This window comes from Procambarus clarkii, chromosome 44 (genome assembly GCF_040958095.1).
Source record: "Procambarus clarkii isolate CNS0578487 chromosome 44, FALCON_Pclarkii_2.0, whole genome shotgun sequence".
Taxonomy (NCBI): Eukaryota; Metazoa; Arthropoda; class Malacostraca; order Decapoda; family Cambaridae; genus Procambarus; species Procambarus clarkii.
In genome coordinates this window covers 13,108,047-13,127,285 of record NC_091193.1, presented here as the reverse complement: position 1 = coordinate 13,127,285, position 19,239 = coordinate 13,108,047, and the positions used below count along the sequence as shown (strand labels likewise).

General features: G+C 43.7%; 1 protein-coding gene across 1 annotated transcript in view; it reads left to right on the top strand.

The window, feature by feature from the left end:
- LOC123751117 (LWamide neuropeptides-like) overlaps nucleotides 1–18,577 on the top strand; it is a 98,283-nt gene extending 79,706 nt beyond the window's left edge. Inside the window, exon 2 of the mRNA XM_069300461.1 lies at nucleotides 17,992–18,577. Coding sequence (XP_069156562.1) covers nucleotides 17,992–18,577 — 586 coding nt within the window. The remainder of the gene's footprint in view (nucleotides 1–17,991) is intronic.
- Nucleotides 18,578–19,239: the final 662 nt, after the last annotated feature.

The following is a 19,239-nucleotide window of genomic DNA, read 5'->3' as shown; positions in this document are numbered from 1 at the left end:
CTCAAAGCCACACCAGGCAATCACACCTACACGAATATCCCTAACACAACTTGCATCCCTAACCAGACTCTCCCCCCCCCCCTCAGACACAACACACGCTCACACCACCCCTGACACATACACCCCTACCTCCACACCCCCATGACCACACACCCACACCCACACCCCACCTGTACACCCGCATGACCACACACCCACACCCACACCCCACCTGTACACCCCCATGACCACACACCCACACCCACACCCCACCTGTACACCCCCATGACCACACACCCACACCCACACCCCACCTGTACACCCGCATGACCACACACTCACACCCTCACCTACACACTGCTCACCCGTCCAAGGGTTGCTTGTCCCCCCTTTTCTAAATAACATAATTATTTGTGTTTCATTCCTTTGTGATGTTCCCATCGCCTATGGAGGTGTTGCAACTATATTCAATGAAGTGGACAAGCAAGAGTCGCTAAACTACAGACTTGTGTTCCAAAGGTGCTGACTCTGCAAAGTACTAAAGAGGATAATGAATAGTAAAAAAGAACAATTAGTATGGATATATATAACAAATACAATTAGCAATTAGCAATATATAACAATTACAATTACAATTGACAATTAGTAATTGTCAAGGGGCCTCGTAGCCCTACGAGGGGGCCTCGTAGCCTGGTGGATAGCGCGCAGGACTCGTAATTCTGTGGCGCGGGTTCGATTCCCGCACGAGGCAGAAACAAATGGGCAAAGTTTCTTTCACCCTGAATGTCCCTGTTACCTAGCAGTAAATAGGTACCTGGGAGTTAGTCAGCTGTCACGGGCTGCTTCCTGGGGGTGGAGGCCTGGTCGAGGACCGGGCCGCGGGGACACTAAAGCCCCGAAATCATCTCAAGATAACCTCAAGAAGATAGTATGGATATATATAACGGAAGCACGAAAGGACAACCCTGGAAACACAAACCGAAAGTGTCTCTATTTTCCGCTTATTACAACTTGTAATAAAGTTGTTACATCTTGGCTGAACGTGTTTATGACGCATTAGAACGTTGTTACAACTTGGTATATTGGTTGTTGTGATTGGTTATGTGTTAAAACTTGTTCGAACGTTGTACCAACGTCGAAGTTTCGGTGTGTGTTTGGCGGACACACCTATTAGCTCTTGCAGGATCAAGAGCTAATCCCCCCTCTTTGCTGTAAGCACATATAGGTAAGACCAGGCGCCCCAGCCACAACACGACTCACCACAGGCAACAAGAACTATGCTAACCGACCTTCCCATCAACAACAAATTCATTTCTTTGGATAGAAAACGGGATATAAGTTGATTCCTCTTCCAGATACCCGGTAAGACTGGCCTGATTTCCCTCGAGTCCTTATTGGTTATCAAAATCAGATTAGCTGGCCATGTGTTTCCAAGGCATGACCTCAAACCTTACGTGCGTCATGCTCTAGATTCCTAGAGAATACTCGAAATAGGTCTGATCATTTTGTCGCACAAGGGTTTTTTCTCTCTCTCTCTCTCTCTCCTTTCGTTTGCATCGAAAGAATAACGAGAATTTTGCCAGAAATTGACAGCAGTGATACTGGTCTGCAGTTGCCGCCCCCTGAATGCCTCTTTTTCTGACCTGGAACTATATCAGCCTTGTCTCTCTCTCTCTCTCTCTCTCTCTCTCTCTCTCTCTCTCTCTCTCTCTCTATCTATCTATCTATCTATCTATCTATCTATTTCTGTATCAACTATTCCTATCCTTTTTTTGGATATTTATGCTTAAAGCTACAACAGGTCAACTGTTGTAGAGCTGTAGACACTACTACAATTCACCAGTGCTTGACAAGTTTTGCGTATTCTATATTACTCTTCGAACCAACAATTTGTTTAGTAATTCTGCATAACTTTTCTTGCATTTATCCTTCTCGTTGCCAAGATGTAATATGTATATATTTGTCTACATTTTGGCTTGATATTGGTGAGAGAGAGAGAGAGAGAGAGAGAGAGAGAGAGAGAGAGAGAGAGAGAGAGAGAGAGAGAGAGAGAGAGAGAGAGAGAGAGAGAGAGGGAGAAAGAGAGAGAGAGAGAGAGAGAGAAAGAGAGTACCACTACTACCGTCGTCGGGTCCATGAGTTTCTCATCATCACAAATTGCAACTAAAACTTGTTATCTCTGATAGCCCAGAAGATTCCTCTTGATTAGACACCTACCTCATCAACACACTTGCCTCCATTCATCACTTCCCTGGCCCATTACTCCCTTATCAACAGGTACCACTGTCGTCCAAGGGTAAATATAACGGAAGCTGCGTAGAGGGAGACTGACGCTCTTCTGCGTCACAGAAAACGTGTCTGGACTGTCAATGTGGAGGCGGACCTCTCGTATAATGGTTTAATCTTATCCCTTCGTTCTTTAACGCAACCTAACCTAATTTCCTGCCCGAAACACTTTGCGTAATAGTGGCTTTAGGCATTGTATGTACTAGCTCTATCTATAAATGCATCAATATTTGTGTCACCCCTTGAATGTATGTACTTTGTCTGAATAAACATTTGAATTTGAATTTGAATTTAACCAAGTCTCACCTAATGTAACCTAATCTAAAGTTGAGAATTGGTTGTCTTTCCTTTACAATCACAATAATAACGTTTGTACTGATAATGGAAAATAAGAATACCGATAGTAGGAACTAAAATGTATTTATTTATATATTTATGTATTTATTTATTTATACAATAGTTCTTACATTCTTGTAAAATTTAAATAATACTTACATATTAATGAATTAACTGTTTAGCTAACGTATACTGGCCTAACCAGACCTGACTTGGAGGTGTCCAGGTTAGATCCAATGGTTAGACAACCTATTTTTCCTAATATATATATATATATATATATATATATTTACGACTCCCAAGCGCTGTCCATTCAGCCGCGAAGCCTGTGCGCGTGTGTATGGAAACGCGCCTGTGCGTATGTGTGAATTGTCAGAAATATATGTGTACGTGGATGATTCTGTGTGCGTATAGGTAGATGTAAATGTGTCTGTATCTCCGTGCCTGTGTGTATGTATTCACCTAGTTGTGCTTGCGGGGGTTGAGCTCTGCTCTTTCGGCCCGCCTCTCAACTGTCAATCAACCAACTGTAACTAACTACTATTTTTTTTTCACACACCCACACACCCCCAGGAAGCAGCTCCGTAACAGCTGTCTAACTCCCAAGTACCTATTTACTGCTAGGTAACAGGGGCATCAGGGGTAAAAAAAACTTTGCCTATTTGTTTCTGCCTGGTCCGGGAGTCGAACCCGGGCCCACAGAATTACGAGTCCTGCGCGCTATCAGACCCCCTGTGTGTGTGTGTGTGTGTGTGTCCTTGCCAGTGTGTGTGTCTCCCTGCTTTGTACTTGTTCGTACATACCCGTTTGTATGTGTGTGGACGGCTGGCTACATACGGAAATGTGTATGGAGACAGTTTGTCTATCCATCTAGGTCTGATTTTTTTTTAGGATGTAGTGTGTGTGTGCGTGTGTGTATGTGTGTATGTGTGTGTGTGTGTGTGCGTGTGTGTGTGTGTGTGTGTGTGCGTGTGTGTGTGTGTGTGTGTGTGTGTGTGTGTGTGTGTGTGTGTGTGTGTGCGTGCGTGTGTGTGTGTGTGCGTGTGTGTTAACACGCGTGCGATACTTCAGCGAGTTGTCGTGTGTCCAGGATAATTATGATGAATTAAAGACGAATGTGAGTTGGTGCCTATACTTTTTTTGTGATGTAGCTTGGAGGTGTTTGTTTGTTTGTTTAGGGAGAGTTTTGGTGTTTACGTTTGTGCGTTACATGGCTCGTTTGTGATTTGGGTGTGAGTGCGTGTGCTGGGACAGGGGTGTGAGTGCGTGTGCTGGGACAGGAGTGTGAGTGTGTGTGCTGGGATAGGAGTGTGAGGGCGCGTGCTGGGATAGGGGTGTGAGTGTGTGTGCTGGGACAGGAGTGTGAGTGCGTGAGCTGGGACAGGAGTGTAAGTGCGTGAGCTGGGACAGGGGTGTGAGTGCGTGTGCTGGGACAGGGATGTGAGTGCGTGTGATGTTATCATATCGCATTATCTGGCAAGTTGTTATCATATCGCATTATCTGGCAAGTTGTTATCATATCGCATTATCTGGAAAGTTGTTATCATATCGCATTATCTGGCAAGTTGTTATCATATCGCATTATCTGGCAAGTTGTTATCATATCGCATTATCTGGCAAGTTGTTATCATATCGCATTATCTGGCAAGTTGTTATCATGCCGCATCTGTTTGTTCTTTCCTCTCCTTTGTTGTGAGCCTCAGGGTTTTTTTCTGCCTCTCGCTGTGAGCCTCTTCAGTTTTAAGACAGATTCTAAATCAACGTTTTTGTTTTTTTTAGATTGTGTCCTATTTTATGTGGGGACTCCATTTTGTACGAATGTTGGTCTCTGTTGCAAAATCATTCTGATGAGTTATTTTTCAAGGTACCCAAGTACTTACGAGCGTGTACATCTTTCCTCATTCTTTGACGACTTTGGTAACATTTATTAAACAGTTTACAAGCATGAAAACTTCTCAATCAACTGTTGTTATTGTTATGAATAGCCTCCTGGTGCTTCGGAGCTCATTAACTGTTTAATAATTATAAACAAAGCCGGTTAAGCCTGAAATAAGATGGACAGGTTCGTAAGTGCTTGCGTAACTGCTTCGTGAATCTGGCCCCTGAATACTACGTGAACAAGTGAGGTTCTGATCGAATCTGATACAACTGATGTAGTTCTCACGTCAGTCACACGAGTTCAGGACGTCACGACAATTCTCGTTCGATACGATCATGCAGGAAAATTTAAAAAAATTATTTATTTTGTTATCTTCTGGAGACCATCACCAGAACAGAATACACGATGCAAACGAGATATTTAATTCAGCTTGGACGATTTTTTCCTTATATAATGTATTTGTCTGGCGTGTGCACTGAATTTTAGACGAGGTTGCAAGAGGTTGCCTCCAAAAACTACTGAATCTTTGAAAATTTTGTCAACTCAGGCCTTTTCAAGAATTTACGCGGCGACAAAAAACATTGGTTCAAATCATCACTCTCACCTATTCTATACCAATTTTCGTTGGCTATCTAAATGCAATGTGGCCAATTGAATTTATGGATACAAACAATCACACACACTTTTTATACTCTCTCTCTCTCTCTCTCTCTCTCTCTCTCTCTCTCTCTCTCTCTCTCTCTCTCTCTCTCTCTCTCTCTCTCTCTCTCTCTCTCTCTCTCTCTCCTATATTATTTTGAGATAACATGTACAAGAAATTAAATTTCAAGAATTCTATTGACGAAAAAATATGTGTACATTCTTAAAACCCAGATTTCATCCTTGTGTTCGAGTAGCAACAGCATCACCATGCAACAATGATTTCCACATGATGGAGAATGAATACAAACACATCAAAAATATGATTTCGCTTATTAGTACTATTTATCTTGCTTTTAATTATCATAACTCGGGTGTTATTATGATTTCATTGCATATATATAACTTGATATGATGCCTGCACTACTCTCATAATTTCACACTGAAGACCATCCACAAATTATGTGGAACACTGCTGGCCATAACTCACCACTCGAATGCGCTTTGCAGACACACCTAGTAAGGGGAGTACCAAGGCCACCACAACGCCTCGGGGGGGCCTCGTAGCCTGGTGGATAGCGCGCAGGACTCGTAATTCTGTGTCGCGGGTTCGATTCCCGCACGAGGCAGAAACAAATGGGCAAAGTTTCTTTCACCCTGAATGCCCCTGTTACCTAGCAGTAAATAGGTACCTGGGTGTTAGTCAGCTGTCACGGGCTGCTTCCTGGGGGTGGAGGCCTGGTCAAGGACCGGGCCGCGGGGACACTAAAACCCCGAAATCAACTCAAGATAACCTCAAGAAGATAACGCTTGAACATAAGACGTAAAAACAATCCGCTCGGGAGCATTAAGACAGCGTCTGCATTGTAGAGCTCTTGTGGCCACCTACGACCTCCGGCGCTCTAGATCAAGCTCAACCAGGAGCTAGAGGTCTTCCACAGGAGCTCCCTAGAGACGCCATCAGCCCTTTCCCCCAAAATAGAGGGCCATTACGACGAAGGTGGGCCCCAAGGGACCACAGAGACCTGTGGAGCCGGATTAAATGGCCCTGGGGGACGCCTCATCCACCCTCCCTCGTCCGGTGAGGCGCTAGTATTTTCCTCACCAGAGGCTTACGTGAGCCTTTCATGGATTTCTCCTGCTCTCTCTCTCTCTCTCTCTCTCTCTCTCTCTCTCTCTCTCTCTCTCTCTCTCTCTCTCTCTCTCTCTCTCTCTCTCTCTCTCTCTCGCTGTTTTCTCACACACAACATGCTGTTCACCCACTGTTAAATTCTCCTTATCTATTCCTTATCTCTCCACACCACACACTCACATATACGCACATTCACACACACACACCTAGAAAAGGTGAAAAGGTCAGAAGACATGTAAAAAGGCTTTTTCTGTGGCTTAATGGGATTGAACTATGAACAAAGACCGAGGGAACTGGACCTTAACATATTTGAGGAAGGAATGTACAAATGAGACATGATAACGGTATAAAAGATATAATTCGACTGGCCAAGTAGACAGAGAAAGAACGTTCAAAACGAAGCCCAGCAGAATGTGGGAACGATATGGGTAGGAACTGTTTCAGATTAAGATTCATAAATAAATGGAAGGCAATAGAAGTCTAGTGTGACTCTGGTGTGCTAAATAACTTCATAATTTTAAATGTAATTGCAAGTTTTCGAAAGCGAGTCTTGAGAGCTGACGCTCAACCCTGCAAGAACACTTTTGGTGACTACATCTAGGTGAGAACAAGTGGAATGAGCTTGAAGGAGAGGTGTTGCATTTTGTTGTTGTTTCAAGTGCAGGGAGAAGCAAAATTATCAGCAACCTGTGCAATAGGCGACTTAAAAAATTGTGCACGGAGCTGCTGTTCTCCTTGCAATACACATATATACACATATTTATAAAATGCAAATATTGTTCCTATATATATTACTCCCAATTTAAATTTCTCAGTTGTTGTTTCAGGGAGAACCATCTATTACAACTTTAATATAAAACACAACAAATCTACCGTCCTCGCAGACTTTCTTCAGTGTCACACTCCATTCATTGCAACTTTAATATTAACTTTTTTCTTCTCGTCAGTAATCTACAAAGTGACGCAATTTCTTTTAAGACTTTACCAATGAATTGTTTGTGTGACTTTGTGACATATTCTTATGTGAATTTGCTTTTATGATTGCTTTTGTGACTTTGTGAATCATATAACATAACATAATTTGCGTAAAATAATAATTGGAAAAAACGAATACAAACCATAATAATAATAATAATAATAATAATAATAATAATAATAATAATAATAATAATAATAATATGCTTTTCAGGACAAGTAAATGATTCTGCAACCAGTCGCGTTAGTTCTATTTCTGAAAAAAAGGTGATACGTAACTTTGGTTCAAATGCCTACCTAACACTTAGCAACTCAAAAAAAAACAGATCATTGGAAGAGTTTCAGCTCACCACAAATATTTGATTTGTTGTCTTTTTGGCTGTCTTTTGATTCGTTCGTCGTTGTCTTGGCCTCTAGATCTACCTGACGCATTGACTTACAGACTCTCAGAAACAGAAGATATGTGTGAAGATGTGTGTGTAAACATGGTTAACGCATCTTTTACAAAACTCACAAAATCCATAACCCACATTTGGCTTTAATAAAGTTCATAGCTCAAAAATAACTCACTAAATCATACCAAAACGCTTCCCGATATGAGGAACCCTTTTCACAAACAGCAATTTTGGCGCTCTTTTCATCCGAAATTGTTTTGTATATAATTTGAACAATTATACAATTTGTATACAAATATTATGAAAAAATCTTGGTTAAACACTGGTTTGAAAAATAGATTGTTAATTTATGAAAGCAAGTTTTACCACGCAACATAATACAAGAGGAGGGGGTCGATGAGTTGTTTCATGCGTAGCTTAGACAGGCAAATGAGTGGGTGTGGTTGGGAATAAATAGGATATGCCACGTCTGGGGGGGGGACAAGAGCCCTGCTGCAGTGTCTTCTGTTTTTGTGTCTTTATCCGTCGCTGTGTACTATGTGTACAAGTTTCTTCTGACACTATATTTATGTCTCTCTCTCTCTCTCTCTCTCTCTCTCTCTCTCTCTCTCTCTCTCTCTCTCTCTCTCTCTCTCTCTCTCTCTCTCTCTCTCTTTCTCTGTATCTTTGAGTCTTTTTATTCTGTAAACAAATTAACTAATAGTTTCAAAGGAAATTTCAAACAACTTTTTTATCTTATAAACAATTTCTAATTTGCTAACTTAGACAATAAATATATGCCACGAGTTACAGTCAACCATCTCTGTGTGCACTTTACACATATATAATAATCCGGGTTCGAATCCTTCTGGGGTGTGGAGTTTTCTGTTGCATATTGGCTTGGGACCCATTCAAGCTTGTTCGCATTTGTGTTGCTCACGTGGCCCCACGAAGTGAAGTGATTCGATGAAATATCTATGCCCAAGATTACCACCGAGCGCTGTCGGATCTTGGATAAATAGTCTCACGACTTCCAAGACTTTTGTACGGTCAGTGTGGTCTTGTGGTTAAGGTACCAGGTATGCCAAGTTGCTTAGTGCTCCTGGCTGTTTGGGTTCGAATCCTTCTAGGGAGTGGAGTTTCCAGTTGCATATTGGCTTGGGAACCATTCAAGCTTGTTCGCATATATATATATATTATATATCCTATCTGGTTCCTATTCTCTTTCTCTCTCTCCCCTAAGATTTATAGGATTATAGGATGTAGGTGGAAGTCACTTGACTGTGGGGGAACAGAGTATAATTATAACTCTAAACCCTCTGATATAATTCCTCCCCTCCATCTCAAGTTTATTAATGCCTCCTTGTCCCTATGGCATGCCTGTATCGTTATATATACATATATATATATATATATATATATATATATATATATATATATATATATATATATATATATATATATATATATATATATATATATATATATATACTCGAATTATCACATTCGATGTCGCTGATCACATTAATGCTGAAATTCACATTTTATTGTGGTTTTTCATCTTAAATATATACCCTGAATCTTGAACCCGAATCCTCCCCAAAATATTAAGGACGCGTAAACCCCCTAACACTGCTGAACACGACCACCTACTGTTCACTTTGGTTTGGTCTTTGCATCATACACTGAAAAATAGCAAAGAAAGTCATGACTCCTAAATCGTAGCAAACTTGGGTAATAAATTCCTGATATTAATTAGAGAAGAATGTAGATTACCAAGACTGTGGTTTAAATTATAAGTTAAGAAGCGAATACATACACGAATATTTTGGTTAAATATATATATATATATATATATATATATATATATATATATATATATATATATATATATATATATATATATATATATATATATATATATATATATATATAAGTGTGTGTGTGTAAAAGAAAGCAGAGTTCGAAATCATAATATAGGAAATAAGTCAAAATAAACTGCTTACAACAGATGATGAGTAAGATTTCAATCTTGTTTAGAAATTGGATAGTGGGATCGTAGCCTGTAATAAGGCCGCCACGGTTGTGAAGGAGGACCTTGTTATATTAAAGTTGGGGGGGGGATAGGTTGAGGGGAGGGAAGCAGATTTGATTAAGTCATTATTAGTCATAATTAACGGGGTATGACTCGGAGGATAGCAGTGGAATAACCAAAGGAAAGATAGTAATTATTGCATATCTCACACGAAGGTGGGGTAGTGAGGCCCAAAAGTATATTATTGTATACTCATTGATATATTTCTGGAGGGGGGGGGGAGAGCGTTTGTTCCAGCCAGACGTCGGGAGACATGGCTGTCATGATGAGATGATTATTGACTACTATATATGTGTTGAAAACTATTGGGGCTGTTTAAAGGGGGGGATGTAATTGGTCAGCTAATTGGGAAGTTTATTACAGCCGCTACCTGGAATGTTGTTGTGGCAGCCGCTTAACTTATACCGGGTTAACTGAACCTAAGAACGTCAAATTTGGGCTAGATGTATTATAGTGGTTATATATATTTTAATTATATCGGCAACCAGGAGGCCTGGTCGACGACCGGGCCGCGGGGACGCTAAGCCCCGGAAGCACCTCAAGGTAACCTCAAGGTAAGGTGGCCTACGTCCTCGTCTCCAGCATCCCGGAGCTCGATTCTCGTTCGGGACAAAAATGGTTCGATCCGTTTCCTTTCACGTCATGCTTCTGTTCACCAAGCTGCAAATATAGATTCCTGAGAGTTAGGCTACCGTTGTGGGCTGAATCTCACGAGAGGTCACTAATGGGCCTAGGGGGGGGGGGGGACCTCGATAAGCCTAAGCTCAGGCTTCCTGTCCCCGGCAATGGGAATTTAGTCTACTCGGGCAAGGAACTGGAGCCTGGCTGGTTCGACCTGCGAGGGAATGTTTAGATCAGGACATTTTCCCAGTTGAATTCTAATGCCACAAACACTATTTATGTCATTGTGTAATATATTAATGATATATAGTAATTAATGATATATAAGTTGACGAGACAACACACTTGAAAGTGAAGGGACGACGACGTTTCGATCCGTCCTGGATCAGTCTCAAGTCGATTGTGAGAATGGTCCAAGGACGGACCGAAACGTCGTCGTCCCTTCACTTTCTAGTGTATGGTCTGGTCAACATTCTTCAAGCCACGTTATTGTGACTCATCGCCTGCATAATAATATATAAGTAATATATAGTAAATCTCTTTGTTGGGTGGAGTAAAAGCGAAACTGAGAGGCGCCATTTCATTTAATTTCTTTATTATGCACCCCATCCCATCCCGTGGGCGGTGGTGGAAAGGGTTACAGAGGCCCATAATTGGTTTAGGAACTGTACCCCCATAGTTTGTTTAGCTAAGCAAGTGACAACCGTATGAGGCTAGTTACACAATTGTTAATATTACATAGACATATGTGCATGTAATATCCATACGTGTACACAAATACATATACGTAGCAATAACCAGGCGGTCAGATAGATCTTCCTCCTTCACGAAATAACAGTTATCAAATGTGGATAGAATTACTCCTTTAAAACTCTCCCAACCTTGTTAAGTTTGACTGATAATTGTTTTACCTCATGTGTTGTTGTTGTTGGGTTAGGGGCAGCGACAGCACAAAGCCCCATGAATCCCGTCGTTCCCGTGAGGCTGTACGCCGCTTCACGGTGAAGCTGTACGCCGCCTCACAGTGGGAAATACTTCTACACCTAACGGCTGATTAATACACTGTAAGACAGGAGTTCGGGGACACCCTGACGTCCCCTCGGGCGCGCCGAGTGCCAGTATCCACCCAAAAGAAAACCACCTGGAGGACCCCCAGTGACCGCCCCAGACAAGAGCGCCTCAAGTGTCCTGGGGGTAGCCGATCACAAAGACTCCCTCAAACAATCGAAGCTCAAAAATTAGCAACGTCTTGCAGTGACCTCAAGCAGAGCAGGAGGAGGAGGAGGGCCACGCCCCGAGGGCACACCTGGATCACATGGACCAAACCATCGTCTAGCAAGTGGATCTTTAAATAGACGCACCAGCACGCTGAAAGGAAGATATCAGGAATGAGACGAGAAAAAGAGAGAGAGAGAGAGAGAAAGAGACAGACAGAGAGAGAGAGAGAGAGAAAGAGAGAGTGAGAGAGAGAGAAGCAAAAAAGTGAGAAAGAAAATTCTTGCATCTGACCACAAATAAAAGTACAATAAATACTTCCCAGAGATGTGAGGCACAAGCGGCTCTTGAGAATTTCATGATGAGGCAGACGAAGCGAGGCGTGGCGAGGCTGCTGCTCCTCTCCTCTCTCCCTCGGTGGTCCCTCAACACTTGCACAGACAGAGGCAGCAGAAACAGAGTTTTCTCTTCCTCTTCTCCTGATACCTCAGCTCCAGCAGATAAGAGGCAGCAGAAGCAGCTACCTAGGGGTGGGGGGGGGGGGGGGGACAAACACAACCAGTTCAAGTGTGGGGCTGACCTAAACCTTACCGCTGCACCACCAAGGGGGTACATTCGTCAGAAACCTATGATGCGAAAAATAGCATAATATATGGCACTGAAGACGGAGGTCTTTTGACCCATACGAGACAGCTTCTATTTATATCCACACACACACACACACACACACACACACACACACACACACACACACACACACACACACACACACACACACACACACACACACACACATATATTATGCATGAAACAAATATTCGATCGACAGATTGTTTATCTACTATGTTAGCCAGTAATGGAAGCATCGTTGTTTTTTGTTTAAGATTCGCTACTTGGAACTTAAAGTTCCAAGTAGCACGGGCTATGGTGAACCCGTAGTCCCCTGAAGAAGCATCGGAGATGTGCACGTCCTGCGGGTAAAGGGCAAGAAACGCATTTATGCTACGAGACAAAGATAGAAAAACGAAATTTCTGCAAGACAGAAAGAGGGAGGTGGTGGTGGAGGGTTCCTTATGATCAGAGTTTTAAAGCATCAGCGAAGTATCTGTTAAAACATATCCGTGACCTATGTATCTATTCAGGGTGAGGAGAAAAACAGAGATAAGCGAGTGGTGTGCCGGAAGCTGGTATCGAGCGGAGGGGTGATGCATCGTGGAGAACGCCTCCGTGCTGGCGATAAGACAGTTTCGGGAAGATAGATTTGATACGAAATGTAAAAAAAAAAAATCCTTGATACTCCATAAGGGCCTCAGGCACTGCCGCCTCTCAGTGCTTCCCTCACCCATCATGGATGAAGGTGTTGGGGGGGGGGGGAAGCGAGTGATACTGGACCACCAGCTGCTGGAGCAAATAGTGTTGCATCACATGTTGACGGATCTGACATGCTATCGAACGAGTATACACGAATTTCCTGACGGACCGCCTCACACACACACACACTACATAATACACACCTTCCTCTGAGACGCACACACATTAAAATTAAATGTCCTGAAGTCATCTGCCCCCTCCCCCCACCACCTCCCATTTGTATCTGACACCTGCATTGATCGCGTGATGGCAGGAGATGCTGTCAATAGGTTGATCTGTTAGCTCAGGTTGCACTTCCTCAGAAAATGGGGACATTGCCTCCTTGCAGGTCGTCCGGAGGAAACACCCACCAGACGGTGTTGTAATGAATTGATATTCGCACCACCTCTTCGTCATGATTGTACAACCCATCACCGAAAGATAAACGGCCTTTTCTAGGCGACAGATATGTGCATTTTTTACCCCCGGGAGAGATGCCTCTAGGCTTTTTACCCTTCCCCAGCTGGTCTCTCCCCCTATCCCCCCTAAATCCTCTTCAAGACCTTCCCAGATGGTTCCCTGGAGTCTTTCTCAAGACCTGCTCAGATGGTCCCCCCTGGAGTCCTCCTCGGGGCCTCCCCCAGGCGGGTGCAGCCATCACTAGGAGGCGCAGATGGCACTGCGTCAGGAGGCGGTGTTCCGAGCCTCAAATTACCACATATATTGCTCTTCACGAACCAAACTTATTGGAAAACTTGGCGAGGCTCTTGAAAATCGTTAAGACACGGGGGGGGGGGGATGAGTATGGGATAAGAGAGGGGTAAGATACGGCAAGGGGGTGTATATATATATATATATAGTGTGTGCTGTTTGGGAAGATACGACAACGTACCACTTACGGGTTATTCATGCCCGTGCACCTCTTGGGTGGCTTAATCAATCAATCAATCGATACGACAACGGGTAGTGGCGGTAGGGAAGCTACAGGAGGGATAGTATGGGAAGTTCGGAAGCTACTGCAAGGGGTGTTTGGGTTGGGTAGGCAAGAAAGATGAGGCGCGGTGTAGCGAGGGATAGGGAAGATGAGGCAAGGGGGTGGCGCGGGGATATAGAAGATACAGAAGGGATGATAAAGAAAGTGGGTAATCAGGAACGTGGATGATAAAGAAAGTGGGTTATCAGGAACGTGGATGATAAAGAAAGTGGGTAATCAGGAACGTGGATGATAAAGAAAGTGGGTTATCAGGAACGTGGATGATAAAGAAAGTGGGTAATCAGGAACGTGGATGATAAAGAAAGTGGGTTATCAGGAACGTGGATGATAAGACACGTGGGGGTCAACGAACAGAAGATACAAGGAAAGTGGGGCACATAACGTGAGAGGAATGAACCGGAGCTTAAAGAAAAAAAATACGTGTTGAAGGTTATGCCCACTAAGGGGCAAGGAGGAGGAGGAGGAGAGTGGTTAAGGGAAAGGAAGGAAGGAAGGAAGGAAGAGATGGGTATAGGCACGGCAGGTAAGATGCTGGGGGAAAATCAATAATGGGTAAGCTACAGGCAGGAGGTAAGTAGGGTTCGAAGAGGTAATGGATTAGATAATGGGTTGGGGGATCGAGGCAGTAATGTTCTGTGGGCGAGGCAACGGAGAGAGGGAGTGGTAACGCACCAGGCGTTAATCAGGTTCACCAGGAGTTAATCAGGATCACCAGGAGTTAATCAAGATCACTAGGCGTCAATTAGGATCACCAGGAGTTAATCAGAATCACCAAGTGTTAATCAGGACCACCAGGAGTTAATCAGGACCACCAGAAGTTAATCAAGATCACCAGGAATTAATCAGGGTCAAAAACTTTATCCGAAACATAATTCGCATAGCCATAAAGTATAAAGGAGCGTACAGCATAAACAAAGACATTGCAAGACAAGAGATTGATACAAAAATAACATACACAGAGGAAATACACAATGAGAGGTGTTATCTGATCCTCGGTGTATACTCACTGAAAGTTTTTTTTTACTCTACCCATGGACTATAGTGTACCTGATGGCTGGTCAAGTAACCTGTTGTTGTTGGCCTTAAACCCCCCACCAGAGGTTGACAGGCGTTAAGTCCCAATACCAAACCTGTAGACAGAAATAACATCACATGAGACCAGAAGGCATGACAGGATGTGCAGAATACCTCCGTTGAAGAGCAGTGATGCAATAGGTACTCTGAGAGAGAACTCTATCAACATCAGAGGCCCGAAGAGACTGTTCAACACGATTCCACTACACATAAGGGGCATAACTGGCCCACCCCTCACAGTGTTCAAGAGAGAACTCGATAAGCACCACCAAAGGATACCTAATCAACCAAGCTGTGACTCATACGTCAGGCTGCGAGCAGCCGCGTCCAACAGCCTGGTTGACTAGTCCAGCAACGAAGAGGCCTGGTCGACGACCGGGCCGCTGGGATGCTAAGCCCCGAAAACACTTCAAGGTAACCTCACGGTAAGGCATACGTCAATGGTTTAGCCCGGCAGGCAGCCTAGCCGAGGAAAGAATTTGATATAAACTTTGGGTTTGAAGAATTCGCTCCTTGTAATATGATCACATTAATTATTTATTGCTGGAAGCATTTTTCGTACCCTTCTGTGGTAATTATCATAATGAGCGTATACTGAGAACTCTTATTTAAATAATTTACTGACAGCACATAATTAAATGAGTTGATGAGCGCATACATTAATTACCGAGTCATTGAATACACTTGAGAATATATATACAGCAGAGTGTCTCATTAAATGTACACACACACACACTTGAAGTAATATTGACCCATTATTGGATCAATATTATCGACTGTGATCCTAGGTTACTACACTAGCATGTGCTTGCTGGGCTTCTCATGATTCCCATATTGCTGTACAGGCAGTGTTAACCCACTGTGTTAAGTAAAGGAGATGTTCTGCATGAACAGCGAGAGTTCTTCGTGAACTCAGCCCATGTTCCACGCCTGTGACCACATGAAAGAAGTCGGGATTTGTATATGTTCTTTATTTACTTACAAATGAATACGTCCTTCACTAACTTTTCATTAACTCTTAATACAAATTCACGATAATCTCTTTTTGTTTATAAGCAAATACATTATCTCAGTAAACTTGTGCTTATTGATATCTTAATTGAGCCTTTACGTAAATCCCTTGTCCTCTGCATATCGTGCGGTCCTTTGCTACTAAAATAATCTTAGTCTGTCGATATAGGTATCCAAGCCTTCAGCCGTCACAATCCCTCTTCTAGGTTGATTACGAAGACCTGAAATCCTCAATCAAACGCTGTTGCTCATTGAATCTGGTCCAAGCTCCCTTTGAGTTGAATCGTACACATACTGATGCAAGGCTGTTTACCTAATATTATAGCGATTGCTCTGTTACGTTCCTCGCCAGGGCCTTATACATTTGCGAGATAATAATCTCGGTTGCAATCGGTAATATTCAACCTGACAAAGTTGGTTTAGTATTAAATCTACCCGAATCCTATTGGAACTCATAACTTGGCTTGGACTTAAGATCTATTTCGCAAGTGTCCGAGGCTTGGGCTGGACCTGAGACCTTGTCGTGTGAATTAGTGGATTCGTAGTAACGACTTTAGACCTTGTTGAGCCTTGCGCAGTGGCTCGCTGGGTGCCAGGAGTAACCCGAAACAAGACCTGCTTGAGGCCTCGGAACAGACTGAGACCAACGGGAGAGTCTGAGATAATTGGGAGGGTAGAGATGGCAGGGATAACAAGCAGTCATTATCTTGGTGACCAAACGAGGCACGGGGGAAGAGGGTGAAGGATGGAAGGGAGAGGAAGAAGGGATGGAAGGGAAAGGGAGAGAATACGCAGGTGAGGACAAAGAGGGGGGGGGAAAGCATAAAAAAGAGGGGAGACATTATATTTTATATAGAACAGTACATAACTAGAGAGTATTAATATGAAACATACAATTAAGATATCAGTAAGAAATGGATTGTACTCGGCCTCGACAAGTTTCTCATTGAGTCCATTCCATTTATTTGCGGCTCTTAAATTGAACAAGTTCCTACTGACAAATGTGTGACTCACTGATGTCAACAGTTTCCAATTACGTCCGCTTGTTCGACTGTTCCTCACTTCTCAAATTTAGGTGCATCTCTATTTACTTTGCCCATTCCCCCCATAGAATCTCGTACGTTGTTATCATGTCTTCCCTATTACAGCTCTCCTCCAGTATGAAGTCCAGCTCCCGCAGTCTTTCCTCGTAGCTCGGTTCCCTCAGCTCAGGAACGAGCCTTGTTGAAATTCTTTGAATGGTTTCTAAAGTGTCAATGAGGGGACGAAATGGTAGGGAAAAGATTCAGGAGTAGCAAGGAAAGACCTTCATGTTGTGGATTGGCATAGAGGTGTGTGTGTGTGTGTGTGTGTGTGTGTGTGTGTGTGTGTGTGTGTGTGTGTGTGTGTGTGTGTGTGTGTGTGTGTGTGTGTCTGTGTGTGTGTTTACTAGTTTACTAGTTGTGTTTTTGCGGGGGTTGAGCTTTGCTCTTTCGGCCCTCCTCTCAACTGTCAATCAACTGTTTACTAACTACTTTTTTTCTTTTTTTTTTCACACCACACACACACACACCAGGAAGCAGCCCGTGACAGCTGACTAACTCCCAGGTACCTATTTACTGCTAGGTAACAGAGGCACTTAGGGTGAAAGAAACTTTGCCCATTTGTTTCTGCCTCGTGCGGGAATCGAACCCGTGTGTGTGTGTGTGTGTGTGTGTGTGTGTGTGTGTGTGTGTGTGTGTGTGTGTAAGTGTCTGTTTGCTTCTCTCTCGCCCATTTACACAAGTGCAATATATGCACTTCACAGCAATACAAACAACTAAATGCAACAACAACTGTGGTGGTAGTGAGAGCGAGACGCCGACAGCAACAAGCAAACAACACAGCAAACACCAAAACAAACATTTCTCAGAGAACACAAACTCGCGCGCGCACGCATGCGAGCCCGAGAAACAAGCCGTGATTTGTGTGAGTTGTTTATTTACATACAAATAGCCATGTCCTTCGCTGAATTAGCCAGAAATTGCTTTAATAACTCGTTTTGCTTAATAGGTTCCAGCAGCGCGTCGGTCCACCAGCACTAGGTGGCCAGGACTACCGTCCACCAGCACTAGGTGGCCAGGACTACCGTCCACCAGCACTAGGTGGCCAGGACTACCGTCCACCAGCACTAGGTGGCCAGGACTACCGTCCACCAGTACTAGGTGGCCAGGACTACCGTCCACCAGTACTAGGTGGCCAGGACTACCGTCCACCAGCACTAGGTGGCCAGGACTACCGTCCACCAGCACTAGGTGGCCAGGACTACCGTCCAGTAGCACTAGGTGGCCAGGACTACCGTCCACCAGTACTAGGTGGCCAGGACTACCGTCCACCAGTACTAGGTGGCCAGGACTACCGTCCACCAGTACTAGATGGCCAGGACTACCGTCCACCAGCACTAGGTGGCCAGGACTACCGTCCACCAGTACTAGGTGGCCAGGACTACCGCCCAGTACCACTAAGTGGCCAGGACTACCGTCCAGTAGCCCTAGATGGCCAGGACTACCGTCCACCAGCCCTAGGTGGCCAGGACTACCGCCCAGTAGCCCTAGATGGCCAGGACTACCGTCCACCAGCCCTAGGTGGCCAGGTCTAGGGACCAATTGCTGTAAAGTCAATCCTGGGAAAATTGCTTGAAGCAATAACAAAAAATGCCATTCGTTCTCACCATATATTTTGAAATCTTCGAAATCAATTCCAAACTTATAACGCAGCTTTACAAAAGGATTATCTTGTTTGAAATTTGAAGTACAAAGTACAAAGCTGTATATAGGTAAGGTAATCATCAGGAGAAACCGCTAAGTCATTATGACTATATAGCCCTTGGAACAGATATGAGGACAGGATAAGAAATGGGATATGAGGACAGGATAAGAACTGGGATATGAGGACAGGAGAAGAGCTGGGATATGAGGACAGGATAAGAGCTGGGATATGAGGACAGGATAAGAGCTGGGATATGAGGACAGGATAAGAAATGGGATATGAGGACAGGATAAGAGCTGGGATATGATGACAGGATGAGAGCTGGGATATGTGGACATGATGAGAGCTGGAATATGAGGACAGGGTGAAGGAATGATGCCCAGTTATTTGGGTCATTGGGGATCGAACGTCGACCTGCAAGAAGCGAGGCCGTTCCTCCATTAACCAGGCCAAATGCTATTGCAAAGAAATTCAAGCAACAGAATTTCAGATCAGAACTACGCTGTTTGTTTATGAAAAGCACTAAGTCGGAACAAACAATGCAGGGTTCAG